General features: G+C 44.4%; 8 protein-coding genes, 1 long non-coding RNA gene and 1 other non-coding gene across 12 annotated transcripts; 7 read left to right on the top strand and 3 right to left on the bottom strand.

The window, feature by feature from the left end:
- Positions 1-159: 159 nt before the first annotated feature.
- Positions 160-2172, bottom strand: LOC117135300 (probable splicing factor, arginine/serine-rich 7). The gene has a single exon (XM_033295477.1). The coding sequence runs from the start codon at positions 2044-2046 to the stop codon at positions 508-510; it is 1539 nt and encodes a 512-aa protein (XP_033151368.1). The 5' UTR covers positions 2047-2172; the 3' UTR covers positions 160-507.
- Positions 2173-2489: 317 nt separating this feature from the next.
- On the top strand, positions 2490-7362 carry LOC117135299 (SWI/SNF-related matrix-associated actin-dependent regulator of chromatin subfamily A containing DEAD/H box 1 homolog). Of its 2 annotated transcripts, none has more exons than XM_033295475.1 (9): positions 2490-2743; positions 2796-2956; positions 3293-3864; positions 3922-4254; positions 4315-4582; positions 4640-4786; positions 4848-5150; positions 5209-6649; positions 7288-7362. In XM_033295475.1, the coding sequence occupies exons 1-8, from the start codon at positions 2611-2613 to the stop codon at positions 5833-5835; spliced, it is 2544 nt and encodes an 847-aa protein (XP_033151366.1). In that variant the 5' UTR covers positions 2490-2610; the 3' UTR covers positions 5836-6649; positions 7288-7362. The 2 variants fall into 2 exon arrangements, with proteins under 2 accessions (XP_033151366.1, XP_033151367.1); XM_033295476.1 differs by having other exon boundaries at positions 7226-7316.
- Positions 7363-7369: 7 nt separating this feature from the next.
- LOC117135301 lies at positions 7370-11689 on the top strand. Of its 2 annotated transcripts, XM_033295478.1 has the most exons (9): positions 7370-7462; positions 7523-8008; positions 8638-9033; positions 9093-9189; positions 9762-9915; positions 10001-10220; positions 10290-10766; positions 10828-11040; positions 11103-11689. In XM_033295478.1, exons 3-9 carry the CDS (start codon positions 8896-8898, stop codon positions 11325-11327), a joined length of 1524 nt encoding a protein of 507 aa, XP_033151369.1. In that variant the 5' UTR covers positions 7370-7462; positions 7523-8008; positions 8638-8895; the 3' UTR covers positions 11328-11689. The 2 variants fall into 2 exon arrangements, with proteins under 2 accessions (XP_033151369.1, XP_033151370.1); XM_033295479.1 differs by lacking the exon at positions 9762-9915 and having other exon boundaries at positions 9970-10220.
- Positions 11690-11807: 118 nt separating this feature from the next.
- LOC117137198 (mucin-3A) lies at positions 11808-18406 on the top strand. Its single transcript, XM_033298544.1, has 4 exons — positions 11808-11876; positions 12005-12220; positions 12338-12487; positions 12665-18406. Exons 1-4 carry the CDS (start codon positions 11808-11810, stop codon positions 18323-18325), a joined length of 6096 nt encoding a protein of 2031 aa, XP_033154435.1. The 3' UTR covers positions 18326-18406.
- Positions 18407-18834: 428 nt separating this feature from the next.
- LOC117150228 (40S ribosomal protein S2) lies at positions 18835-20126 on the top strand. Its single transcript, XM_033317027.1, has 2 exons — positions 18835-18927; positions 19258-20126. Exon 2 carries the CDS (start codon positions 19259-19261, stop codon positions 20060-20062), a length of 804 nt encoding a protein of 267 aa, XP_033172918.1. The 5' UTR covers positions 18835-18927; position 19258; the 3' UTR covers positions 20063-20126.
- A 154-nt stretch (positions 20127-20280) lies between these two features.
- LOC117150238 (rRNA-processing protein FCF1 homolog) lies at positions 20281-21111 on the bottom strand. The gene is made up of 2 exons (XM_033317036.1): positions 21002-21111; positions 20281-20943 (listed from the first exon to the last, which is right to left on the bottom strand). Exons 1-2 carry the CDS (start codon positions 21002-21004, stop codon positions 20344-20346), a joined length of 603 nt encoding a protein of 200 aa, XP_033172927.1. The 5' UTR covers positions 21005-21111; the 3' UTR covers positions 20281-20343.
- Positions 21112-21348: 237 nt separating this feature from the next.
- On the top strand, positions 21349-22669 carry LOC117150263. Its single transcript, XR_004460758.1, has 5 exons — positions 21349-21434; positions 21689-21869; positions 22047-22114; positions 22317-22389; positions 22584-22669. It is a non-coding gene; the product is annotated as an uncharacterized LOC117150263 (long non-coding RNA).
- On the top strand, positions 21507-21619 carry LOC117135363. Its single transcript, XR_004459017.1, has one exon. It is a non-coding gene; the product is annotated as a small nucleolar RNA Z5 (small nucleolar RNA).
- Positions 22670-23044: 375 nt separating the features above from the next.
- Positions 23045-25229, top strand: LOC117150208 (twinkle protein, mitochondrial). The gene is made up of 3 exons (XM_033317007.1): positions 23045-23361; positions 23420-23857; positions 24024-25229. Exons 1-3 carry the CDS (start codon positions 23070-23072, stop codon positions 25133-25135), a joined length of 1842 nt encoding a protein of 613 aa, XP_033172898.1. The 5' UTR covers positions 23045-23069; the 3' UTR covers positions 25136-25229.
- LOC117150256 (cysteine-rich PDZ-binding protein) lies at positions 25133-25627 on the bottom strand. Its single transcript, XM_033317060.1, has 2 exons — positions 25409-25627; positions 25133-25350 (listed from the first exon to the last, which is right to left on the bottom strand). Exons 1-2 carry the CDS (start codon positions 25570-25572, stop codon positions 25221-25223), a joined length of 294 nt encoding a protein of 97 aa, XP_033172951.1. The 5' UTR covers positions 25573-25627; the 3' UTR covers positions 25133-25220.
- Between the last annotated feature and the right edge of the window lie 7 nt (positions 25628-25634).

Genomic DNA, 25634 nt, shown 5'->3' with positions numbered 1-25634 from the left:
CCATCGTTGAATTTCGATTACTGATGAAAACCAATCCTCTTCAATCCTTTAAATACATGTCTTTAATGCGTTCTTAATGTATATTTATCAAAGCAAATTAGCATACTTAAGTACTCTTTACAGAATGTTGATCATACAAAGTTATAAAGTCGGTCTTCATTAGAAAGTTTTTTATTAATTAAACTTGGATTTCTCTTGGGTTTTCCTAGTAAGAAGACAATAAGATTGTTTTAGTTTCCAAATAAGCAATTCGTACTTGGCAAAAAATTAAAAGATCTCAATTGCGATGATACTGATATCAACACATAATGTATATTTGTGTATGTACTAAGTTTTTTTCATTAAGAAGGAAAATGCTTCAGTTTTAATTAGACTTTATACTTGAAAACTATGACAGAGTTGAGTGAAATACAAATCTCATTGAGGACAATGGGTGTCGGGTTGTACTGGAGACGGGGTTGCTTAAGTTCTGTATTTATTATAAAGTAGTATGCAATCTCTCTTTGTCTAGGGCGAGTTGGAGATGTCCATGTTGTCCGACTTCTCGACACTAACCGATTTGCGTGACTTCGAATCGGCGCTGGAACGTGAGCTCTTAACCTCGGTGTCCTCAGAGATGGATTTGAGTTTGCGAGTTTCGGGAGTACGGGAGCGGTCGCGCCGCCGGGATGACTTGGCGGAGACGATGACCGGATCCTTGCTGCGACTGGACCGTGACTTACTGCCGGTCGCTGGCGGCGGCGAGGGAGAGCTGCGCTTGCTTCTAGAGCGAGGAGAACGCGAAGAGTGCTTCTCGCTGCGGTGTGATTTCTTGCTGCGCTCGCGGGATCGGGAACGTTTGCCGTTGCCACTGCCTCCACCGGTGCCGTGGGACCGGGAGCTACGTGAGCGTGAGGTGCTGCGGCGATGGCGGGACCTGGAGCGCTTGCCACGCGACCTTGAGGAGCGAGAGTGCTTGCCGCCACGGGAACGCGATCTCCTGGAACGCGAGGAGCTGCGACGGTGTCGGGATCTTGAGCGCTTGCTGCGAGAACGGGACGAGTGCTTGCCACGCGACCTAGAGCGGCGTGATCGGGACACGCTGCGTCGCTCTCTGGAACCGGAACGCCTGGAACGGCGCCTTGATGTGGAACGATGCGAGCGGGATCGACTGGTGCGACGTTCCCGGGAACGGGACCGTGATCTCGACCTGCGGCGCTTGTCCTTGGCGAGCATTCCAATTACCGGATCAATGGCCGCTGAGATCATACTCTGGGCCTCCTTCACAATGGTCATGGCCTCCTCAATCTCAGCCTGGGCTGCCTCATTCGACTTGGCCTCCGGCTTGGTTATGGAGTACGTGGAGTGGTAGACGCTCAGATGGCCACCCTTGAACTCCTGGCCCTGCATGCGCAGAGCGTGAATAATGCTGGTCTGTTCGCAGAACTCAATCATGCAGTACGTCTTGTTATCCTTCTCGGCCCATCGGGCATACTTCACCTCCCCGGCGCGCTGGAAGCACTCCATCAGATCGTCTAGGCGCCACTCGTTCTTAACATCGCACACAATAATGGTGCGCCGAATCTCCTCGATTTTGCGCGCATCGTAGAACGAGGGTAAGGCCGGGTACTCCGGCAGATTGAACTCCACCAACTTGGGGTCGTACGTCTTGATGACCTGCTGCGGCAGCTGTCCCTCGATGCGGTTAATGACTTCGGGCGGTAGCTTGGAGTCCGGCTTCTGGAGTCCCGGCACAATGGTTCCGTTCTTGAGCATCTCTAGGGCCCGATACTCCTCGGGTATGGCCAGAACGGGTATGACGATCAGGGCGCGATCGATAAACACCGTGTTGGTCAGGTGCTGCGCCACCGGCACACTGGTCGTGTCCGTGTATTTCACATAGCAGATGCGCGACTGCACCGGACAGGAGACATCACGGATTGTCGGGTACAGGCGGATCTCCTCAATCTTGCCAATGTTCCCGAACAGCGTCTGCATCTGGTCCTTGGTGGCCTGCGGCGCTATGTTGGTCACCTGGATCACACGCGGGGTGTTGCCGCCAGCCATGTTTGCCAGTTTATCGGTTTGCCCTCGGCTCGGCAAGCGGTTTATTTGCAATAAAAGTGTTTTCAATTAACCTACAAGAGCAAGCGAAAAAAAGAGAGGGTTGCAACGCGTCCCAATGTTTCGATTGTCGGCCGATTGCTTGCGGTAAGCCGATAACATCTGGCAACTCCTTTCTTAATTAACCGCCAGTTCAGTTTTTTTTAAGTTCTTTTTTTAAATGAAACTAATCATTTTGGCATCGGTTTTACGGTTAAGTTGACGAAATTAAATACGATATATACAAAATTAAATCGTTAGATACTCCGAAAGAAGCTTACAACACTGCGTTACAGTTTGATAAGAATAAATGAAAAAATAATAATAACCATTAATCAAATACTTAAATGGGCGCTCAGTGTGACCGCATTCCGTTGGAAAAATAGAAATAGGTTTTATCGGGATAATCAAACGGCCGCACTAGCATGCGAATATTCACAAATACCACCACAAGATTGTAGGAGTTGCAAACAGAATTTGTGAATAAGGACTGACAGATTGCCAGGAAGCGTTTCGCCTTGTCCCACGATGTCGGACAGCACAGTGGCCGCATCTGCGTCGGCCTCCGCCTCCTCGTCCGCCAAGTCGAGCCTCAGCGATCTGCGTCAGTTCCGCATCAACAAGAATGCTTCCTCTGCCGTCGCTAGTCTTTCGAAAACTGGTACTTGATGAGCTAAAATTCTAAGCGATTGACACTAACTGCCTGATTTCAGAGCGTGTGCCTGGGAAGAAGCGCATCCAGGTGATGGCCGACAGTGACAGCGATGGCAACGACTCCCAGACGCCCAAGAAAACCAAACTGGAGCTGACCGTTAAGGAAAAGGAGGAGCGCTACATGGCAGCCGCCAAGATTTCGCCCCACTTCGACACAATGGTAGGTTTCCGGCCGAAATGCCACCAAGGTAAAATGGGGCGATTAGCGGGGAAACGCGCGTCTCTGCATCTGAGTTCGGGGAACATGGCGATTCGGTTCGGCCCGGCGTTGCGAACAGCTGTCGTTAGCCAGGGGTGTCGCTGACGGGGTTGGGAACAGTAATAACCCTCGCGTGTAAACTGTTCTCACTACTTTGGTGTGCCTCATATGAAATATTTCCGGACATTATCACCGTTATTATTTTAATTTTAAAATTAATCAGAATGTATAGTAGCTTTAAATTATTTTTTTTTATTAACGATTTTAACTGAAATAAATTTTAAATGTGTTCCGTAGGCCATCCAGGAGTCCCTTTCCCGAACCAATTGGGATGTGGCCGCCTCAGTGCGATACCTAAGGGAGAACTGCAAGCCCAAGGGCCACAATGGACCACTGGCCAAGTCCAAGCTAAAGCCCAGGTCAAACGGAATAAGTGGAACTTCACAAGGCAACTTCTCGGATAACGACCACTCAGACGACGATGATGTGAAGCAGTCCAAGGACCAGGTGTACGACAGCGATGACAGCGATAGCGAGATGTCCACCAAGATGACGGGGCAGCGCAAAAAAGTTTTCCAGTTTATGAACGAGGCTTCGCTAATTGAACTGCAGTCAGTTAAAACGCTGTCCGAGAAGAAGGCATTAGCCATCATTGATGTGCGGCCATTTAGTGATTGGGCTGATTTGCGCCAAAAGCTGGAGAGCATCAGAATGTCGGGTGATCTTTTGAATTACGCTCAAGAGCTGATTAACAAACAGAACACGGTGGCCGCCATTCTAAGCAAGTGCAATAACATGGTGTCGCGCCTGGAGAAGGCGATTTCCAATGGTGCTGGCATTGTGGAGCAGCCTAAGCTTCTTAGCAGCGGGTGAGCCTTAACCAGCATGCTGTCCCATTTGTGTTTCTATTTTCGTTCCTCTTGCAGTCTACAGCTGGCTGATTATCAGATAATTGGCCTTAATTGGCTCACCGTAATGCACAAACAAGAAATGAATGGCATTTTGGCAGATGAAATGGGTCTGGGCAAGACAATTCAGGTTATTGCATTTCTGGCCTATCTAAAGGAGAATGGTCTTAGCCAGGCTGCACATTTAATTGTGGTGCCCTCGTCCACGCTGGATAATTGGGAGGCGGAGATTAGCCGCTGGTGTCCCGAACTGGTGGTGGAGAAGTACCATGGCTCGCAGGACGAGCGGAGGAGAATGCGAGGCCGCTTTGCCAAGGATGGATTTACCGGCTTTGATGTTCTTCTGACCACGTAAATAACCACAAAGTCATAAAAGAATCTAAGCTAAAATTTCTTGTACTTTTCGGACAGATATCACATTGTGGGATCCACACCGGAGGAGAGGAAAATGTTCCGGGTTTGCAAGTTGGACTACGTCATTTTTGATGAAGCCCATATGCTGAAGAACATGACCACGCAACGCTATGCTAACCTTATAACCATAAACGCTAGGATGCGAATCCTGCTCACTGGAACTCCGCTGCAGAACAATCTGCTGGAGCTTATCTCTCTGCTCTGCTTCGTGATGCCCAAATTCTTTGCCAAGAGCATCGAGGACATAAAATCGTTGTTTGCTAAGGTAAAAACAAAGACTTGTTCAACACAAAACTATATATAAACATCATGTTCCTTGCAGAAGGGAAAAAGCGATGGAGATCAGGATGAGGTGTCACAGTTCCAGGAAACACAAATCCAGAGAGCAAAGCGTATCATGAAGCCATTTGTACTCAGACGCCTTAAAAAAGATGTCCTCAAGAACCTGCCCAAGAAGCTAAGCCTGGTGGTAAGTACGCCAGGCGAAAATCAATATTATACAACAAATTAAATCGTTATTTCTTTTAAAGGAAAAAGTGCCCATGAGCAGTCAACAGAAAATATACTATCATGAGCTGGTCGATTATTATTCCAACAACAAGGGCGAGGTGTGCAGCAGCAGCGAAAGGGCCGGCATAGCGATCATGATGGAGATGCGGCGCATTGCAAATCATCCGTTGCTGATGCGTCACTACTTCACCGACGCCAATCTACGTGGATTCTCTAAGCGCCTGGCTAATGCCAGTTCCTTTAAAAAGACCAACGAGCAATACATCTTTGAAGAGCTAGCCGTTATGTCCGACTTTCAGGTCTACCAGATGATGAACAAGCATGTAAGTGACTATCAAAGAGGTTGTCCAATGACAATGACTAAATTTGTGCATCTTTCAGGAGTTTTACGATGTGAAAATACCTGATAATTTGATATGCGATTCTGGAAAATTCCGCTACCTGGATACGTTGCTTCCAAAACTAAAGGAAGAAGGACACCGTGTGCTGCTTTTCAGCCAGTTCACCATGATGCTAGACATTGTGGAGGAGTATCTGCGAATACGAAAGTTTGGTTTCTGTCGCCTGGACGGTGCGACCGCCGTAAATGTCCGCCAGGACTTGATCACCGACTTCAATGGGGACGATAGCATCTTTGTGTTTCTACTATCCACCAAAGCCGGTGGCGTTGGCATCAACCTGACGGCTGCCGACACCTGTGTCATTCACGATATCGACTTCAACCCGTACAACGATAAACAGGCCGAGGATCGGTGTCATCGCATGGGACAGCAGCGTCCGGTGACCATTTACCGTCTCATTTCCGAGAGTACCATCGAGGAGGGCATCCTGATGGCCGCCGAAGAGAAGCTAAAACTAGAAAAGGACATTACTTCCAACGAGAAGGGCGAGGTGCACGAGCAGCGATGTGTGGTCAAGCTGTTGACCACAGCCCTTGGCTTGGACAAGGATCAGGAGGAGCAGCTAAACAATTCACTAAACAACTCCATAGCCTCGCCCGCCAAATAGGCATCCTCGTTGTCGTCGTTCTCGTCCTTGTCCCCACCACCGTATTTATTCTGCGCAAGCATTGGATCAACTTGGTCTAATCGTCCTACCGCTGTCAAATCCTGTCAACATCTTTTGAATTGTTTTACACCAATCAATATTGTATTTATATATTTTTTAAACTTGTATGCAAGGAGAGATTTGATGTATGGTAAGCCAAAAGTGGATCATAAATCGAGTTAGCAATTTTTCACCGTTAAGGCGACATTAGTTCTTCTTCACTAGTAACAGCAACATTTCCACGATAAACCAAGCAGACAAGTTTATATTCTTGTTATATTGATTTGTCATCTTGATTAGTTTTCCTTCCTGTAAGCGTTTATGTATCGAATTGAAGCTATTGTTATAAGGATAAAGATCATTTTGTGTACGAATGCGATCATGTTCATTTATTTCTACATATTTTCTCTATAGTTCGAGCATCTCGACAACCCTTAACGGATCGCTCTCGCATTTTCCCACGAGATTCTTTTGGTTGTGTGGTGCAAAGAGACTCGGAGAATCGCTTTCCAGAGAGCCCAACTGTTTTGAAGAGCTTTCGGCTGGCGCGGCGATTCATCAAGTCTTTAGTCTTCAACTGATCGCTCGCGCCGATGATTTAATTTTTAAGTTAAAGCCTGCGCCCAGTGTAGCAGCCAGCAGCGTTACTCACATCCATACATACATACGTGCGAATATACATACATGCCCACATAATACGGCGTACATCGATAAATAGATATACCCCGCAGATATAGTGTCTCGATCGACAGCAACGAACCCATGGAAACCTAAAGTAAAACCGAAACCCCAAAGTTCCATTGTCCCGTAGTTAAATGTGTTAAAATCCAATTACATCCCGATCCTTTATATTTTGCTCTTACGAATCGGGATTATGTGATTCATGCATAAGTACATACGTTTCCTCCCCGAATACTTTCTTGAATTCTATTTAAAAATAGACAAACTGTTTGCGAGCGGAAATCATATTGTGCCGCGGCGGCGACTAAAACGCTAAATAAATCGGGCCAATAATTTGAAATAGTCTGTATTTTTTTTTATTTGTCTTGCTGCCAGCCCGCTGATATTATTGTTTTTGACCAACGGAAACGGAAGCAACGCCAAATGCATATAGGTTTATAGATGTATCTACATAGTGCTGCGATACAGTCATCATTCGCAGCGCTGTCATATACTATAAATATAGATGCGGCGGCACATGTGAGCAGTTTTTGGCAATTGCCAAAGAATACGGCGCACAAAGTCGGGCGAAAACAAACAGCGCGTGCAGGCTAAACATGAAAAGTAGTATAGGAAAATATAAATAACAATTAATAATCCCCTCATTTTGGCCGCGCCTGTATGCGTGTAGTGACCGCTCGTATGTGTACGTGTGAGTAATCCGAACAATAACTATATTATATACATAAATAGCGAGCGATCTGCATTAAATGAGAGAAAAATCACATAAAAAGAAAAACGAACGAACACAACAACGCGAACAAAAATTAAGAAACCAAAACGGAATCGGTAATAATTGACGACGAGCAGACAACGAGCCGAGAACAAGCAGCACAAAGCGACAAACCGAAAATAGACGATACCCACGGTGCGTATACTTAACGAGCCACCCGCTCATATCACTCATCTCGCCCTCTCGCTCGCACAGCAGCCACCAGTCATCAGAGCAAAAGCAACAACAACAGGCACTAAAATCAATTGTGATCACAGTGCGTTTGTGTGAGTGCGTATGCGTATCTGTGCCTTTTTGCATTTGCCGCTGTATCTGCATCTGTGCCTGTGTCTAGAGAGGCCCGCAATCCATAACCATCTAGTATTACCCCATATGCGGACTATTTGGGCGTGGAGGGACGCTTCGAAATATTAATTATTTCTGACACTGTTTACGGCTTGACTTGGCGCATGCCAAGCATGATTAAACGAGACACGAAAGAGCGTATCTACGAAGTAGATATATATCTTTATACGAACAACTAAGCTGCGGCACCAAGCAACAATCGAATCGACGAATAGCAACAACGCACAAACAAACCCATCTATATACTCTATAGACAGAGATAAACAAAAGCTTAAGCAGCAGCAGCAGCAGCAGCAACAACGAAACAATTTGGAGGAAATATTTTTGCACTAAAAGGTGAGTATATCCGTCCATCCGACGCTGATTCATAATACCAGCCCAGCTTATTGCGAGCACTCTGTTTGCCAATCTGGGAATGGACTGTCGGGCAATTAACGCGGCAAGTTCACATTGCTATGATAGTAGTCACTCACAGGGCAGTTAGTCTATGTAAGATACTTTCTAAGTAATTCATTCTTCGTTAATTAGTAGTAGTAGTGCACAGTCTGAGAGGCTTGACTGTACAATGATGTATGTATCTTTCGCGGCGACTCACTCCGGACTTCTTGTGGGCCGCAGAATAAGAATTACTCGGGGGCTGATGTCATGTTCGGAGATGAAGTGCTCTAGCCAGAGGCCGCAAACCAGATGCAACTCCTACGCTCAGCCATAAAGCCGGTTGCTCGACGAGATCAAGTAGTTTGCGCCTCCCTCTCGCATCTGGGTTAAAGAGTTTTTGTGTATCTTTACTTGATACATATATGTTGAAAATAATATAATGCGATATAATAGTAAAAAATAATGTGAAAAACTCTAGAAAATAAATATAAGTAGTATATCTGTGACTTGCATTTTCAACAATATATGAGTAGGCTTAGTTGGGTTACGTATTTGGATGTTCACAATTAATTTTAATTGCATTCCAGACCCAGCAATCTGAATCTGCAAAAGGGGAAGATATCCCTCAACATCGTATTAAGAAGAGAACTCAACTCGACAAAGGAGGAAAGGAAACCAACTATTGTGATATGTACAAATTTACTCAAATACTGAAGCCACACATTTAGACGTTTATTCGACGGAATCCCAGTTGTGAATCGATTAACCGGAGAATAATCTACCAAAGATTAGGCTTTCATCTTCAATTAAGTTTACTTCAAATAGAGCAGAAGGAAAATCGCAGGATGGCCGAAAAGGTGGAACTGGCCCAGGCCAGCGTGAATGGCCAACAGAATGATCCGCGGAAGGTGCGCAAGTCTCCGGAATTTCAGCCCGGCGTTATCTCCCGCGAACGCAGCTTTGTGCGCACCACGAATCAACAGGTGTGTATGCCATATCGATGTCGAGTAGCATATTTATATAATTGTTTGTGTTCATTCAGAATATCAACAAACGGCGAAGTCTGGCTTTCAACGTACCTGGCAATCAGACGGGACAGATGAGGGGCAAACCAGCCATGGATATCTACAGGCCTCCCAGTGAGTTGTTTTAGTCATTCGTTATAAATTCGCTTGGGTGCTTGGTGCTAAAGAAGTTATAGAACTCAATATAATAGAGAACTTTTATATTTCGAGGATATTTAATCGGTATTATTTTAGTGGTGATTTAGATATACAAACACATCAAGTGTAGATAAATGCATTTAGACGAGAAAGGTACTGAATAATCAGAAACATACATACATATAACGATATTTATTATAGGCATATTTTATAGGCACTATTTCCTTTTTTTTTCATCTTAGCCCTCAAAAAGTGAGATTGAGCATATTTAGAAATTTAAATATTTAATTTCAATAGGAACCTATCTTAGTCACATATGTACTTCAGCAAGCCCAGCTTAAGATGCTCTATTCTTTGCTGCCAGCTTATCAGTTCCAATTGATACTTACTGAGACCACATTTTTCTTTTGATTCTTTTCATATCTCTGTTTCATACCCTGTACATTCCTTCCCTCCACACAATGTTGTCCTACCCCCAACATCATCACATACACTCTTGGGTATACCGACCCTTCCCCAACAAAAATCCCCACTTGACTCTGTCTCAGATGTGCGCGGAGAGCTGGCCGCTCCAGCCGGTGGTGTCGGTGGTGATGGTCCGAATGGTGCTATCGGTGGTGTCGCCAACAAGCTGAACGTCAATGCCCAGGAGTTCACAATGACAACCAGCTCCGGGGCACCGGCCGAGGCACTCGGCAATCGGTAATGCAAAGTCTTTTAATTCCATTGTTTACCCCTCTTCCCGTCTCCTTGCAGAGCTAAACTACAGTCTACAACATTCTTCCAGTTCGTCGTTAATCTATCCGCTCAGCAATGGAACCGGAGTTGCACCGGTTTTGGGTCCGTACGGAAACGTGAATCGCCGCCAGGCCGGACACTCCCTCGGCAACATGCAGGGCTTGAAGGCCAACCACCGCTCGATCCTGGTGACGTATCCAATCAATACCAGTGCCCTCAGCGGTCAGCTGCAGCTCATGAACTCGCCATCCAGTGGAAATATACTTCACGTGAGCTCTAATTTAAATATATTGGTAAAAGAAAAACAATATTTTGATCACTAAACACTTAAATTCCAGACAACAAATCGTGTAAAGTTTGCACCTGAGCCCCGAGGTCACAAAGTGGCTTCTCAAAATCAGTTTGGTCAGCTAAACAACAACTATGCTCAGCCTTATCAGGCGAATATTAATGGAGTAGATCCTTACATGAATGGAAATGCACTGCAACGCTCCAAGTCGTTGTCGTCGGCGGATGCCCTTACTCGTGGAATGGCCGGATTGGGACTAGGCTTGGGCAACGAGGTGGCCGACATAGGACAGTTCACGCCAGAGATCCAGGCGCTTATTGACACGGCCCTGGAGGATCCCAATAAACTGAACTCTCGCTCTCTCATGGAACTGACATCGCAGTTCATCAAACGCGCGGTGGAGAGTCGCCGCTTTGCCCTGCCCATATCACGGCTGTGTCTGAATATCATCGCCCGGGAGCAGAAGGAAACGTTCCTCGAGGCGCTCCTCAACACATGCCGTCAGTGGTACCAGGAGCGTGAGAAGGTAGACGATTCAGCATAAATTTCCATGATCACTTGATTTTTAAAAATCTTTTGCCATCCAGCTGTTGTTTGCCATCCAGGGCATGAAGTCGCCATCACGTGTCCGATTCACCGCCTTTATGGCCTTCCTCACGGAGATGTTTTGTCAGCTGAAACGTCGGCAGCTCCAGCTACGCACCCACCACGAGGGCACTCCTCCGCCACTGGTACTGCTTAGTCTGCTGTCCAAATGTTGCGGGGATTGCGTGCGTCCACCCATTAGATCACTCTCAGAGGTACGTTTTTGAATGATCAAGTGGTTGGAATAATACATATGATTACTATTCTTAACATTCAGATTGAGTGCCTGTTCTATGTACTGACCTGTATTGGCCAGGACATGGAGCAGCAGCTGCCCCAGCAACTGGAGTTACTCATGAGTCTGGTTCGCGATGCATTCTTGAATGCCGGCGAATCTGCGGCCTCCATTCGGCGCACTCTTCTCCAACTCATCGAGCTGAAGGCCTCCCACTGGCAGCTACCAGGCAACACGGTTCTCTACTACACGCACACTAACAATTAGTTGATGATTATGAGAAAATATTTGGAACGAGATCTGGAGCTGGTGACATGGCGGGGATAAGGGCACTGTGCAAGCATCAGGACACCATGAGCAATAGATTCTGTTGTCGCATTGCATTTAGGGCCTGGAAAACTTCTGTTCTATTTATCTTATTGTATTCTTACCTAGGCATAAGCAATATTTATTTCGGCACCAGCTATAGAGAGAAACTAACCCGAGACTTGCACACTACACACCAAGCACAGTACCAAATAAGATCGAACTCTTGGATTCGATATCTTCGGACTCTGCTATAATCTAAGGCTCAACATTTATGTGAATCCATATATTTATGTGTAATAAATCACAGCTAGTCAAACGAGGGTGCAAGTTTATTTTATGCGGGGCACTGCAATATTGGTCATGAAAACAAAAAGACAACAAAACAGTATGCTTAAACTGCATAAACATTTTAAAAGCTTATCTTTTTGTTTTGTAATAATGACCCCCGCGTACCTGTTGAACTTTGATGAACTACGACCCTGGCTGACCTTATCAGCAGCCTGCTATGTCATTTGTTCTGCTCCCTATTTAAGCACCAACTAAGGCTCAAAAATCCAGAGTCTTGCTCGAAAAGTTGCAATGGTAAGTCGGACATACGATTAGTTACCGCATACCAATATTGTTCTCATTTACAGGTCGTTTTAAGTTGTTTTATTTGGCTTGCCCTTTACCAATCTGCAAGTGCAGCGCTGGAGGGTAGTGAAATTAAGTTTGGGGACGAATCAGCTACAGAATCGGCGGAAAAATATCCTGATTACTGCCTCATAGATCCTTTTCTCCCGGGCTGTCCATTTGGTCCGGGTGATAGCACCACTAGGACTTCAGCGCCGGCAACAACAAAGTCAACAACCGTCACAACCACAATTAAATCCACAACCCAACAGACAACTACTGCAAGGACTACTAACGAGCCAACCACTGAAAATACAAAAACTCCAAAGACAACCACTATTAAATCAACAGCAGAGCCAGCCACTGATAAAACAACAACTCTGAAGACCACCACAAATAAATCGACAGCAGAGCCAACAACTCAAAAGACAACTACCGAAAAGACTACTAACGAGCCAACCACTGAGAAAATTACAACTCCAAAGGCAACCACTATTAAATCGACAGCACAGACAATAACCCAAAAGACAACGACTGAAAAGGCCACAACAGAGCCAACAACTGAGAAAACAACAACGCTGAAGACCACCACAAATAAATCAACAGCAGAGCCAACAACCCAAAAGACAACGACTGAAAAGGCAAAAACAGATCCAACAACTGAGAAAACAACAACGCTAAAGACCACCACAAATAAGTCAACAGCAGAGCCAACAACCCAAAAGACAACTACCGAAAAGACTACTAACGAGCCAACCACTGAGAAAATAACAACTCCAAAGGCAACCACTATTAAATCGACAGCACAGACAACACCCCAAAAGACAACCACTGAGAAAATAACAACTCCGAAGGCAACCACTATTAAATCGACAGCACAGCCAACAACCCAAAAGACAACGACTAAAGCCACAACAACAGAGCCAACAACTGAAAAAACAACAACGGTGAAGACCACCACAAATAAATCGACAGCAGAGCCAACAACCCAAAAGACAACGACTGAAAAGGCAAACACAGAGCCAACAACTGAGAAAACAACAACGCTGAAGACTACCACAAATAAATCAACAGCAGAGCCAACAACCCAAAAGACAACTACCGAAAAGACTACTAACGAGCCAACCACTGAGAAAATAACAACTCCAAAGGCAACCACTATTAAATCGACAGCACAGACAAAAACCCAAAAGACAACTACCGAAAAGACTACTAACGAGCCAACAACTGAGAAAACAACAACGCTGAAGACCACCACAAATAAATCGACAGCAGAGCCAACAACCCAAAAGACAACGACTGAAAAGGCAAAAACAGAGCCAACAACTGAGAAAACAACAACGCTGAAGACCACCACAAATAAGTCAACAGCAGAGCCAACAACCCAAAAGACAAGTACCGAAAAGACTACTAACGAGCCAACCACTGAGAAAATAACAACTCCAAAGGCAACCACTATTAAATCGACAGCACAGACAACACCCCAAAAGACAACCACTGAGAAAATAACAACTCCGAAGGCAACCACTATTAAATCGACAGCACAGCCAACAACCCAAAAGGCAACGACTGAAAAGGCAAAAACAGAGCCAACAACTGAGAAAACAACAACGCTGAAGACCACCACAAATAAATCAACAGCAAAGCCAACAACCCAAAAGACAACTACCGAAAAGACTACTAACGAGCCAACCACTGAGAAAATAACAACTCCAAAGGCAACCACTATTAAATCGACAGCACAGACAAAAACCCAAAAGACAACTACCGAAAAGACTACTAACGAGCAAACAACTGAGAAAACAACAACGCTGAAGACCACCACAAATAAATCGACAGCAGAGCCAACAACCCAAAAGACAACGACTGAAAAGGCAAAAACAGAGCCAACAACTGAGAAAACAACAACGCTGAAGACCACCACAAATAAGTCAACAGCAGAGCCAACAACCCAAAAGACAACTACCGAAAAGACTACTAACGAGCCAACAACTGAGAAAACAACAACGGTGAAGACCACCACAAATAAATCGACAGCAGGGCCAACAACCAAAAAGACAACGACTGAAAAGGCAAAAACAGAGCCAACAACTGAGAAAACAACAACGCTGAAGACCACCACAAATAAATCAACAGCAGAGCCAACAACCCAAAAGACAAGTACCGAAAAGACTACTAACGAGCCAACCACTGAGAAAATAACAACTCCAAAGGCAACCACTATTAAATCGACAGCACAGACAACAACCCAAAAGACAACTACCGAAAAGACTACTAACGAGCCAAGAACTGAGAAAACAACAACGCTGAAGACCACCACAAATAAATCGACAGCAGAGCCAACAACCCAAAAGACAACGACTGAAAAGGCAAAAACAGAGCCAACAACTGAGAAAACAACAACGCTGAAGACCACCACAAATAAGTCAACAGCAGAGCCAACAACCCAAAAGACAACTACCGAAAAGACTACTAACGAGCCAACCACTGAGAAAATAACAACTCCAAAGGCAACCACTATTAAATCGACAGCACAGACAACACCCCAAAAGACAACCACTGAGAAAATAACAACTCCAAAGGCAACCACTATTAAATCGACAGCACAGCCAACAACCCAAAAGACAACGACTGAAAAGGCAAAAACAGAGCCAACAACTGAGAAAACAACAACGCTGAAGACCACCACAAATAAATCAACAGCAGAGCCAACAACCCAAAAGACAACTACCGAAAAGACTACTAACGAGCCAACCACTGAGAAAATAACAACTCCAAAGGCAACCACTATTAAATCAACAGCACAGACAACAACCCAAAAGACAACTACCGAAAAGACTACTAACGAGCCAACAACTGAGAAAACAACAACGCTGAAGACTACCACAAATAAATCGACAGCAGAGCCAACAACCCAAAAGACAACGACTGAAAAGGCAAAAACAGAGCCAATAACTGAGAAAACAACAACGCTGAAGACCACCACAAATAAATCAACAGCAGAGCCAACAACCCAAAAGACAACTACCGAAAAGACTACTAACGAGCCAACCACTGAGAAAATAACAACTCCAAAGGCAACCACTATTAAATCGACAGCACAGACAACAACCCAAAAGACAACTACCGAAAAGAGTACTAACGAGCCAACAACTGAGAAAACAACAACGGTGAAGACCACCACAAATAAATCGACAGCAGAGCCAACAACCCAAAAGACAACGACTGAAAAGGCAAAAACTGAGCCAACAACTGAGAAAACAACAACGCTGAAGACCACCACAAATAAGTCAACAGCAGAGCCAACAACCCAAAAGACAACTACCGAAATGACTACTAACGAGCCAACCACTGAGAAAATAACAACTCCAAAGGCAACCACTATTAAATCGACAGCACAGACAACAACCCAAAAGACAACTACCGAAAAGACTACTAACGAGCCAAAAACTGAGAAAACAACAACGCTGAAGACTACCACAAATAAATCGACAGCAGAGCCAACAACCCAAAAGACAACGACTGAAAAGGCAAAAACAGAGCCAACAACTGAGAAAACAACAACGCTGAAGACCACCACAAATAAGTCAACAGCAGAGCCAACAACCCAAAAGACAACTACCGAAAAGACTACTAACGAGCCAACAACTGAGAAAACAACAACGGTGAAGACCACCACAAATAAATCGACAGCAGAGCCAACAACCCAAAAGACAACGACTGAAAAGGCAAAAACTGAGCCAACAACTGAGAAAACAACAACGCTGAAGACCACAACAAATAAATCAACAGCAGAGCCAACAACCCAAAAGACAACTACCGAAAAGACTACTAACGAGCCAACCACTGAGAAAATAACAACTCCAAAGGCAACCACTATTAAATCGACAGCACAGACAACAACCCAAAAGACAACTACCGAAAAGACTACGAACGAGCCAACAACTGAGAAAACAACAACGCTGAAGACCACCACGATTAAATCGACATCTGAGCCAATAACAACTCTGAAGACAACCACCATTAAATCGACTGCAGAGACAAAAAAGACGACGCATGAACTCACAACTCAGAAATCAACAACTTTAAAGACTACTGAAGAACCAACTACTCGCAAGACATCTACCACAAAGACTACTAGAGAGCCAACTACAAAGAGTGTAACAACTGAAAGGACAACTCGGGAGCCAACCACTCTTAAGACAACCACAACAAAAGAGCCAACAACTGAAAAAACAACAACGCTGAAGACCACCACAAATAAATCGACAGCACAGACAACAACCCAAAAGGCAACGACTGAAAAGGCCACAAAAGAGCCAACAACTAAGAAAACAACAACGCTGAAGACCACCACAAATAAATCGACAGCAGAGCCAACAACCCAAAAGACAACGACTGAAAAGGCAAAAACAGAGCCAACAACTGAGAAAACAACAACGCTGAAGACCACCACAAATAAGTCAACAGCAGAGCCAACAACCCAAAAGACAACTACCGAAAAGACTACTAACGAGCCAACCACTGAGAAAATAACAACTCCAAAGGCAACCACTATTAAATCGACAGCAGAGCCAACAACCCATAAGCCAACTACTGCAAGGGCAACGAAAGAACCAAAAACTGAGCAAACAACTTTGAGGACCACCACGATTAAATCGACATCTGAGCCAATAACAACCCTGGAGACAACCACCATTAAATCGACTGCAGAGACAAAAAAGACGACGCATGAACCCACAACTCAAAAATCAACAACTTTAAAGACTACTGAAGAACCAACTACTCGCAAGACATCTACCACAAAGACTTCTAGAGAGCCAACTACAAAGAGGGTAACAACTGAAAGGACAACTCGGGAGCCAACCACTCGCAAGACAACAACCCATAAGACAACAGCAGAACCAACGACCAAGAAGACAACTACTAAGAAGACGACGCATGAACCCACAACTCAGAAATCAACAACTTTAAGGACTACCGAAGAACCAACTACTCGCAAGACATCTACCACAAAGACTACTAGAGAGCCAACTACAAAGAGAGTAACAACTGAAATGACAACTCGGGAGCCAACCACTCGCAAGACAACAAGCCATAAGACAACAGCAGAACCAACAACCAAGAAGATAACAACTAAGAAGACGACGCATGAACCCACAACTCAGAAATCAACAACTGTAAGGACAACCGAAGAACCAACTACTCGCAAAACATCAACCATAAAGACTACTAGAGAGCCAACTACAAAGAGGGTAACAACTGAAAGGACAACTCGGGAGCCAACCACTCGCAAGACAACAACCCATAAGACAACAACAGAACCAACGACCAAGAAGACAACAACTAAGAAGACGACGCATAAACCCACAACTAAGAAATCAACTACATTTAAGACTACCGAAGAACCAACTACTCGCAAAACATCTACCACAAAGACTACTAGAGAGCCAACTACAGAGAGGGTAACAACTGAAAGGACAACTCGGGAGCCAACCACTCGCAAGACAACAAGCCATAAGACAACAGCAGAACCAACAACCAAGAAGACGACGCATGAACCCACAACTCAGAAATCAACAACTGTAAGGACTACCGAAGAACCAACTACTCGCAAAACATCAACCATAAAGACTACTAGAGAGCCAACTACAAAGAGGGTAACAACTGAAAGGACAACTCGGGAGCCAACCACTCGCAAGACAACAACCCATAAGACAACAACAGAACCAACGACCAAGAAGACAACAACTAAGAAGACGACGCATAAACCCACAACTAAGAAATCAACTACATTTAAAACTACCGAAGAACCAACTTCTCGCAAGACATCTACCACAAAGACTACCAGAGAGCCAACCACTCGGGAGCCAACCACATCAGTAAAGACAACAGCAGAACAAACAACAAAAAGGACGACTGCTGAAATGATTACAACAACTCAGGAACCAACATCCGTAGAAACTACTACCGATTCTTCGAATCAGAACAATACGACCACAGAATTAACCACCACCGAAAAGCAACATGATCACCACCACCATCACCATATTCATTATCACAAGCCCGCTGATCCCGGTCCATCATTTCTTCCACTTCCTGATCTTCCTCCTCTGCCGTTGCCGCTGCCCTGGCCACCACTGCCACTTCCTGAATTCCCTCTACCTTTGCCTCCCTTACCACCAGCGTTGCCCCCGCTGCCCCCACTACCCCCCCTACCCGCACTACCTCCTTTGCCAGAAGTAAATTTAACATCAATATCCTTACCAGAAATTTCCCTTCCTAATCTGCCACCACTACCACAATTGCCGAATCCTTTTCCAAACTTCTTTTGGGGTCGTTAAACACTAAAAAATAAGTTAGTCTCCAATATGTAAAAATATACAAATTAATTGGAAAAGCCATTAATTTTGTATGTACTTACATATTATAAATGTGTCATTTAATATATATTTATATGATATATAATTATATATTATAATTTATAAATATACCCATTAAATAAAGCAACTGTTATTTTTGGAAATAATAAAAACTTTTATTATATTTTTCAACTTATCTTCAAGAAGAGCAAAATGGATCTTCGTCTTCCGAAGCAAAACCAAAAATTGGGCTTAAGAATAAAATCGCTTCAGTTTAAAAGCCTTGAACTCATATATCGAGTTCATTTTGTCGAAACCATAAAAAAAAAAAATTTTTGAGAACGCAATTTAATTTATTAAAAAAATATATATGTTTAAATTCTGAAAATTTTACAGTAACTTTTAGTAACTGGGCGTAATTCGACATTCAGCATTTAAACATTGAGTTATATATATCGATTTCTCATACGATATTATACTTATCGATGGTATCGGCACTATCGTGGGTGGTTGACCCAGCTCTAAGCGGATGGCTCGGCCATTTCGTTTTTGTCTTCACCCCAATAAAGTTGATAGACCTACAAGTAAGCATTTTTGGTTAGATTATGTGGGAATTAAATTGTTTTTAATTTAATCAGCATGCGCAATAGCACAGGCAGGGTTTTGAAATAAGCTAAAAGTGTAAAAATCCAAGTGATGGGATGCATCTTTCGTAAAAATCAATTGCCCCTTTCGCACACCACGTGTTCCAAAATGGCGACTATATGTAGAATGGTGAACACTTTTACTTTATTTGGCGGTAGTCACCAAAAGACTTGTGGCTAAAGATTAGTCTCTGGCTTGGGAGCAGAAAATCTGAAGATTTACAATAAAAGACGTGAACCTAACCTTTTTTTGTAACTCTGCTCTTTCAGAATGGCGGACGCAGCTCCAGCCCGTAGTGGATTCCGTGGCGGATTTGGCTCTCGTGGTGGTCGTGGTGGACGCGGTCGTGGCCGTGGACGCGGCGCCCGCGGACGTGGAAAGGAGGACTCCAAGGAGTGGGTGCCAGTGACCAAGCTGGGACGTCTGGTGCGCGAGGGCAAGATCAAGTCTTTGGAGGAGATCTACCTGTACTCGCTTCCCATCAAAGAGTTCGAGATCATCGACTTCTTCCTGGGATTCGCGCTGAAGGATGAGGTGCTGAAGATCATGCCCGTCCAGAAGCAGACCCGTGCTGGTCAGCGTACCCGTTTCAAGGCCTTCGTTGCCATCGGCGACAACAACGGCCACATTGGTCTGGGTGTTAAGTGCAGCAAGGAAGTGGCCACCGCCATCCGTGGCGCCATCATTCTGGCCAAGCTCTCCGTGGTGCCCGTGCGCCGTGGCTACTGGGGCAACAAGATCGGCAAGCCTCACACCGTGCCCTGTAAGGTCACCGGCAAGTGCGGTTCCGTCTCCGTGCGCCTCATCCCCGCTCCCCGTGGTACTGGCATCGTCTCGGCCCCTGTGCCCAAGAAGCTGCTGACCATGGCCGGTATTGAGGATTGCTACACCTCGGCCCGTGGCTCCACTGGAACCCTCGGCAACTTCGCCAAGGCTACATATGCCGCCATCGCCAAGACGTACGCCTACTTGACCCCCGATCTGTGGAAGGAGATGCCTCTGGGCTCCACTCCTTACCAGGCATACTCGGACTTCCTGTCCAAGCCCACTCCTCGTCTGCACGCCGATGCCTAAGTGGACACTTTCGAGGCCAATCAATCCAGAGTTTTTGAATAAAGTCATAAACCTTTAAATATAATCGCTTGTTATTTGTTATTGTTGTGGGAATTGGTCGATTTGAAGATTCTGTTGTTGGGAGTTAAGCAGGACATAGCTTATGTCTCCTTTGCTAATCCAGACAATGCAATAAAAGCATGCTAGTAAAAAACATCAGTAAATACGAAACGCATTGCTTGCTGCTTACATATAAGAATATATTTAAAAATTTACACTTAGGAAAATAAGTAAAAAAGGTTCTACGCCTTGACTCCATACGCTTCTGGCATACGCTCAATCGCGTACTTATGTGCAGCCACGTACATGATGGGCACACCGGGAATCTTGCGGATGCGATTCTTGAGGTCCTTGTCGTTGGTGGCCACAATGTAGCACTTGTGCTGGCGCACCCGCTCCACGAGGCAGTCGTCCGCATAGGTGCCCTTGTGCAGGCACGGCAGTCGCTCGAATCTGGGATCGGAGATGATGCGCAGGGCCAACTTGTACTTGTTGCCCAGCTTCTCCAGCTCGGCACGCACGCAGTCGGAAATGTAGGGTATGCATTTGGCATACAGACAGTCCATCATACCCTGCACAATATCCAGTTTGTTCTTAATGCTAAAGTTAATGAAGTTCGTGTCCAGAACGATGTGGTACGGCGGTCCCAGCTGGGTGTTGTACTGGAAGAACAGGGCGGAGCTCTGCTGGGTGGCCTCGTGCACCTTGATCTGGTGTGGATCCTCAGCCTTCTTTCTTTTCACTCGAATCTGATCCTTTAGACGGGCGTCTGTGGGTTTCATGATGCGCTTAAGCTGTGCATTGCGTTGTTTCTTCACCTTCTGCGTTTTCTTGTGTTTGCCCTGTAAAAGAACTGAAAACGTTAGGTCGGGTTTAATTAAATGTCAATGAGTTATATACCATTGTAAGCTGTAATTCGCAAAAAGTGTAAACAATATAACTTAAAAAGTGGCACACGTGTGGTAAGTATTTTGGTAAAATCAGCTGTTTCGCCCAGAGCAACGATGATAGCGATAGGCAATCGATACATCGATTGAACATATAAATATTTTACATTTCTTCCGCTTTAAAGTTTGAATAGGCTATTACGTTGTTTTTTATATATTAAGTATTTTATGAATGATTTAATGGAAATTAAATAGAATATTAGTTAATCGGTTAAGTTAAATATTGCACATTCTTATACAATATATATCAAACCAACAATTTTTCTGATACGATACTACCATGGTTGCATTCAGAGACATCCATAGTTGTCCGCCATCTTTTCACAGAATTTTTCCTTCCGCGTGCGATGACGAAACTCGTTCATTTTATTTCCAGACTCGAAATGGTAAGTTGTGTGCTCTTCTTAAATAGTTTTAAATCAAGTAAATTAAAGTGCTTAAATGGAAAAGTGGTATGCCTCAAATGATGAAACAGATGACGAGACTGAAGGAACAAATTCTCGACTTGGCGCTGTATTTTTCAGTGCCTCGTTATTTATTTGTTCATTTAAGATGATTCGGCGATCTGATGGCATATAACTTTAAGAACTTTCTTTGGATTGGGCAAGAATATGTTCTAAAAGTTATGTATTTCTTGCAGTGAACGATATTGAAACCCTAAGCATTTGGCTAAATCAAAATCTGTGCACTCCATGTGCATGGTGCATGTGAGACACCTCGGGACAACATGTGAGCCCGTTGAGACACCTCAGGACAACATGTGAGCCCGTTGAGACACCTTGGGCAGTGAGCCCTCTGGGGACGCCATTGCCACACTGGAGGTAAGATATTAATACTTTTGGTTGCTTCTTTATGCTTCTCTGATGATCTTTTACACAGACCTGTACTGAGCTCAGAACCGTGCAGAAAATTGTAAACTGAAACCTAACCAAATATACAAAATATTTGGAAATACTGTTTGTACACACCATATTAATGCCATTTTCTTTTATTTCCAGATTTTACATTCCGGTTTGAGGTTATGTATGGGTGCAGCTGCAGCGCGCACATGGATTAACCGATAAAGGTAATTTATTCACACTTAGATTTTTATGTTTGAATGCAATATACATACGTTTTACTGATGATTAACTTCAACACCTTTTGCGGTTTCCACCAGAAAGCTTCGGCTTAATGATGGTCTAAGGCGTCTGACTAAAAAGTTTCAATAAAAACTTTATTATACTTAAACTAGCCTTTTACTTACCTATTTTATCTCTTGTTTGCAGATCAACTCAGAAATGTGGTTTATCGAAGACAAATATAACTAAATGAGTTCGTTTTTTCGACTGCATTCATAAGGTAATATTTCCGAGATATTATTTTTAAAATTATTAAATAAAATGATGATTACCTTAAACACCTTTTGCGGTTTCCACCAGAAAGCTTCGGCTTAAGGATGGTCTAAGGCGTCTGACTAATGCAAATAAATATATATATTTTGGCTGTCTTGAGATGATGGATTTAATATATTTTATATTTTACTTTAATTGCAGAGTGACGTTGACCAGCCTTGTATAAAAAGAAATCGATATCTTCAAATACTTAAATAAATAAATTAATAAAATCAAATAATCACGAATTATATACCTTTTTTGTTGTTTTTGGGAAGGGCCGCAGAATGACCAAAATAAGTTTTATCAGTTGTACAAATAAAGTTTTGACCTTAGGACAAACTTATAGATAGATAATGCTTTATAATTTGAAGTTATATTGCTTAACTAATTTGGTATTTATCAAACAATTTAGCACAATTGTAAGCGCACTTTACGAAAGTAAGTTAATGAGATTGAGTCTCATAAGTCAATAAGTTGATTATTAAATACCTTACCAGTAATAAATAATATAGAACTCTTCTCAGAGCAGTGAGAGAGTACTAACTTATTTAAATGATTAATAGTGGGTAAACAAATATTCGAAATTGCGCGCCCAATTGTCATCCCTATTTTCCACCCCCACTTTCGATATCGATAACATGGAAAATGAGACGCGCCGGTTTAATCAAACCGCTGTTGCGTATAAATACCGAAAAACAACGTGTTTGGAGAAAAAACTACGCGACCCAAGTGGATTCCGGCTTGGCGGAGTGCTCACTAGACCCCAAGGAGTATGTGGACTTCAAGCGGCAGCTGCGGCAGCTCAACTTGCCACACAAAGACGGACACACGTGCTTGCAGCTGGAGTGTCGCCTATGCGATCGCAATAGGCAGCCGGTGACAAACGCCCAAAAGGGCACCGATCATGGGCTGCTGGCTTACGTAAACAAGCGGACGGGTGAGAGCACCAATTACATTTCGCAACAAGAGCCGTAGTATATCCGATATTCCTTTAGGAGCTTTTATCTGCCCCAACTGCGACGTAAAAACCTCACTGACCAGCGCTTTATTATCCTATCAGTTGCCCAAGCCGGTTGGCTATAAGCAACCGCTGCAGAGGCAGCCGCTCTATGAATCCCGATTTCCCCACCTGGCCGTTGTTACTTCCGAGGCCTGTGCAGCTCTGGGGATAAAGGGATTGAAGGAGGACCAACTAAATGCCATAGGAGCACAGTGGGAGCCGCAGCAACAGCTGCTCCACTTCAAGTTACGCAATGCCGCACAAGTGGTGGTGGGCGAAAAGGTGTTATATTTGGGCGATCGACGTGAGGAGATCTTCCAGAGCAGCTCCAGCTCCGGGCTGCTGATCCACGGTGCGATGAACAAAACCAAAGCGGTTCTAGTCAGTAATCTAATTGACTTTATTGTCCTTGCAACACAGAACATTGAAACGCGTAAGTGAGCTATGTTTTAGGAATATTTTTCATTTTTTGTAGAGTAGTGAACAATATCTGGCCTGAGATATTTAAGATATCAATTGAAAATAATTTGGAAACCAGTTTGTCTCAGCTAGTACACATTTAAGATATAATTTAATTTAAAAATTAAATTTTCTCCTAGATTGCGTTGTATGCCTGCCCTACGAATTGAAGACACTACCACAAGAGTCTCTGCCCGCCTTGGAACGCTTCAAGGAGCTCATCTTTTGGTTGCACTACGATGCCAGCCACAGCTGGGATGCAGCTAGAGCTTTTGCGTTAAAGTTGGACGAAAGGCGATGCCTGTTGATCCGGCCTACTGAAACTGAACCTGCCCCACATTTGGCTCTGCGCCGACGCCTCAATCTGCGCCACATATTGGCCAAAGCCACACCTGTGCAGCACAAGGCCATCACAACGTTCGGAGCAATGCGAAATGACATTCTCAGCGAGTTGCAAAACATCGATAAGGTCAATGGAGTAAAGTGGAAGCGCTTTCCAGTTCTGAACAAGCTGCTCAAAGGCCATCGGAGGGGAGAGTTGACCATCCTAACTGGACCTACGGGTAGTGGAAAGACAACCTTTATGAGTGAGTACTCTCTGGATCTGGCTATGCAGGGCGTAAACACGCTGTGGGGCTCTTTCGAGATTCGAAACACCCGGTTGGCGGCCACCTTGCTTCGCCAGTATGTGGGCTACCCGTTGGACGACCGGTTGCAGGAGTTTAACCACTGGGCAGCGGAGTTTGAGCGTTTGCCGCTATACTTTATGACCTTCCACGGACAGCAGCCCCTTAAGCCGGTTCTGGAAGCCATTGAGCATGCGTCTTATGTGCATGATGTGATGCACGTGATCATCGACAATCTGCAGTTTATGATGGGCGTGTCTTCATTTCGAGGCGACAAGTTCTTTGAGCAGGACTCTATCATAGCTGCCTTTCGCTCCTTTGCCACCAAGCACAATGTACACGTGACACTCGTAATGCATCCACGCAAGGAGCGACAAGAGGACGACCTGACCACCAGCTCGGTTTTTGGAACAGCAAAGGCCACTCAAGAAGCAGACAACGTTCTGATCATTCAAGACAAGAGGCTGACTTCTGTGCGGGGCAAGAAGTATCTTCAGATTGCCAAGAATCGTTATTCCGGCGACCTGGGCATCATGCCACTGGAATTCGACAAAGACGGCTTGAGCTACTCAACCCAGATTCAAAATGCCAAGCGAAAGCGGGAAAAGACACCATCCGAGAACTGATTATTAAGGCATTTGTACTATACGATATAATTATTCTGTTGTCTATGGCTAGTTTAGTCTTAAGTGAATCCTTGGATAAACTGCATCACGTTGAGCTCTGCTTGTAGTTCTTTGTGTTCATGATCTTCTTGCCGCACATGGCGCATATGGCCTTTTTGTAGGCGCACGCCTGGCAATAGTGCGATCCCATCTGGTGCACTTTCTGTCGGCAGATTCTGGATAAATAAGATCAGATTAAGATATGCAAATGAATGCTTGAGGAGATTTCCCTACCGACAAGGAGGTAAAGCAGTCCCTATGGGATTGTATCGATCCCGCGCCGAGGATAAAGCCTTGTTCTCGTTGATTTTACGTCCTCCCGCAGGAGCTGTGCTGGTTCTCCAGGGATTGGGCGCTGAAACTTTGGACAGCTTGGCCTCACACTTCTCGCACACCATTTTTGTTATCAATTCAATTTGTTTTTTATTTACGTTTTGCGAAAACAGAGTGACCATTCCAT

The sequence above is a fragment of the Drosophila mauritiana genome, chromosome 2L (assembly GCF_004382145.1).
Source record: "Drosophila mauritiana strain mau12 chromosome 2L, ASM438214v1, whole genome shotgun sequence".
NCBI lineage: Eukaryota > Metazoa > Arthropoda > Insecta > Diptera > Drosophilidae > Drosophila > Drosophila mauritiana.
This window is presented reverse-complemented; position numbering and strand designations above follow the sequence as displayed.

Bases quoted from the DNA above. Each gene is read 5' to 3' on its own strand.
- LOC117135300 (XM_033295477.1), bottom strand. From the start codon at position 2,046: ATGGCTGGCGGCAACACCCCGCGTGTGATCCAGGTGACCAACATAGCG.
- LOC117135299 (XM_033295475.1), top strand. From the start codon at position 2,611: ATGTCGGACAGCACAGTGGCCGCATCTGCGTCGGCCTCCGCCTCCTCG. The intron at 2,744-2,795 runs GTACTTGATGAG...GCCTGATTTCAG, and splicing joins CGCTAGTCTTTCGAAAACTG to AGCGTGTGCCTGGGAAGAAG. The intron at 4,255-4,314 runs GTAAATAACCAC...CTTTTCGGACAG, and splicing joins TTTGATGTTCTTCTGACCAC to ATATCACATTGTGGGATCCA.
- LOC117135301 (XM_033295478.1), top strand. From the start codon at position 8,896: ATGGCCGAAAAGGTGGAACTGGCCCAGGCCAGCGTGAATGGCCAACAG. The intron at 9,034-9,092 runs GTGTGTATGCCA...GTGTTCATTCAG, and splicing joins TGCGCACCACGAATCAACAG to AATATCAACAAACGGCGAAG. The intron at 10,767-10,827 runs GTAGACGATTCA...TTTGCCATCCAG, and splicing joins GGTACCAGGAGCGTGAGAAG to CTGTTGTTTGCCATCCAGGG.
- LOC117137198 (XM_033298544.1), top strand. From the start codon at position 11,808: ATGACCCCCGCGTACCTGTTGAACTTTGATGAACTACGACCCTGGCTG. The intron at 12,221-12,337 runs GTCACAACCACA...TCAACAGCAGAG, and splicing joins CAACAACAAAGTCAACAACC to CCAGCCACTGATAAAACAAC. The intron at 12,488-12,664 runs GCACAGACAATA...ACAACGCTAAAG, and splicing joins CAACCACTATTAAATCGACA to ACCACCACAAATAAGTCAAC.
- LOC117150228 (XM_033317027.1), top strand. From the start codon at position 19,259: ATGGCGGACGCAGCTCCAGCCCGTAGTGGATTCCGTGGCGGATTTGGC.
- LOC117150208 (XM_033317007.1), top strand. From the start codon at position 23,070: ATGAGACGCGCCGGTTTAATCAAACCGCTGTTGCGTATAAATACCGAA. The intron at 23,362-23,419 runs GTGAGAGCACCA...ATATTCCTTTAG, and splicing joins TTACGTAAACAAGCGGACGG to GAGCTTTTATCTGCCCCAAC. The intron at 23,858-24,023 runs GTAAGTGAGCTA...ATTTTCTCCTAG, and splicing joins AACACAGAACATTGAAACGC to ATTGCGTTGTATGCCTGCCC.
- LOC117150256 (XM_033317060.1), bottom strand. From the start codon at position 25,572: ATGGTGTGCGAGAAGTGTGAGGCCAAGCTGTCCAAAGTTTCAGCGCCC. The intron at 25,351-25,408 runs GTAGGGAAATCT...TTATTTATCCAG, and splicing joins ACTGCTTTACCTCCTTGTCG to AATCTGCCGACAGAAAGTGC.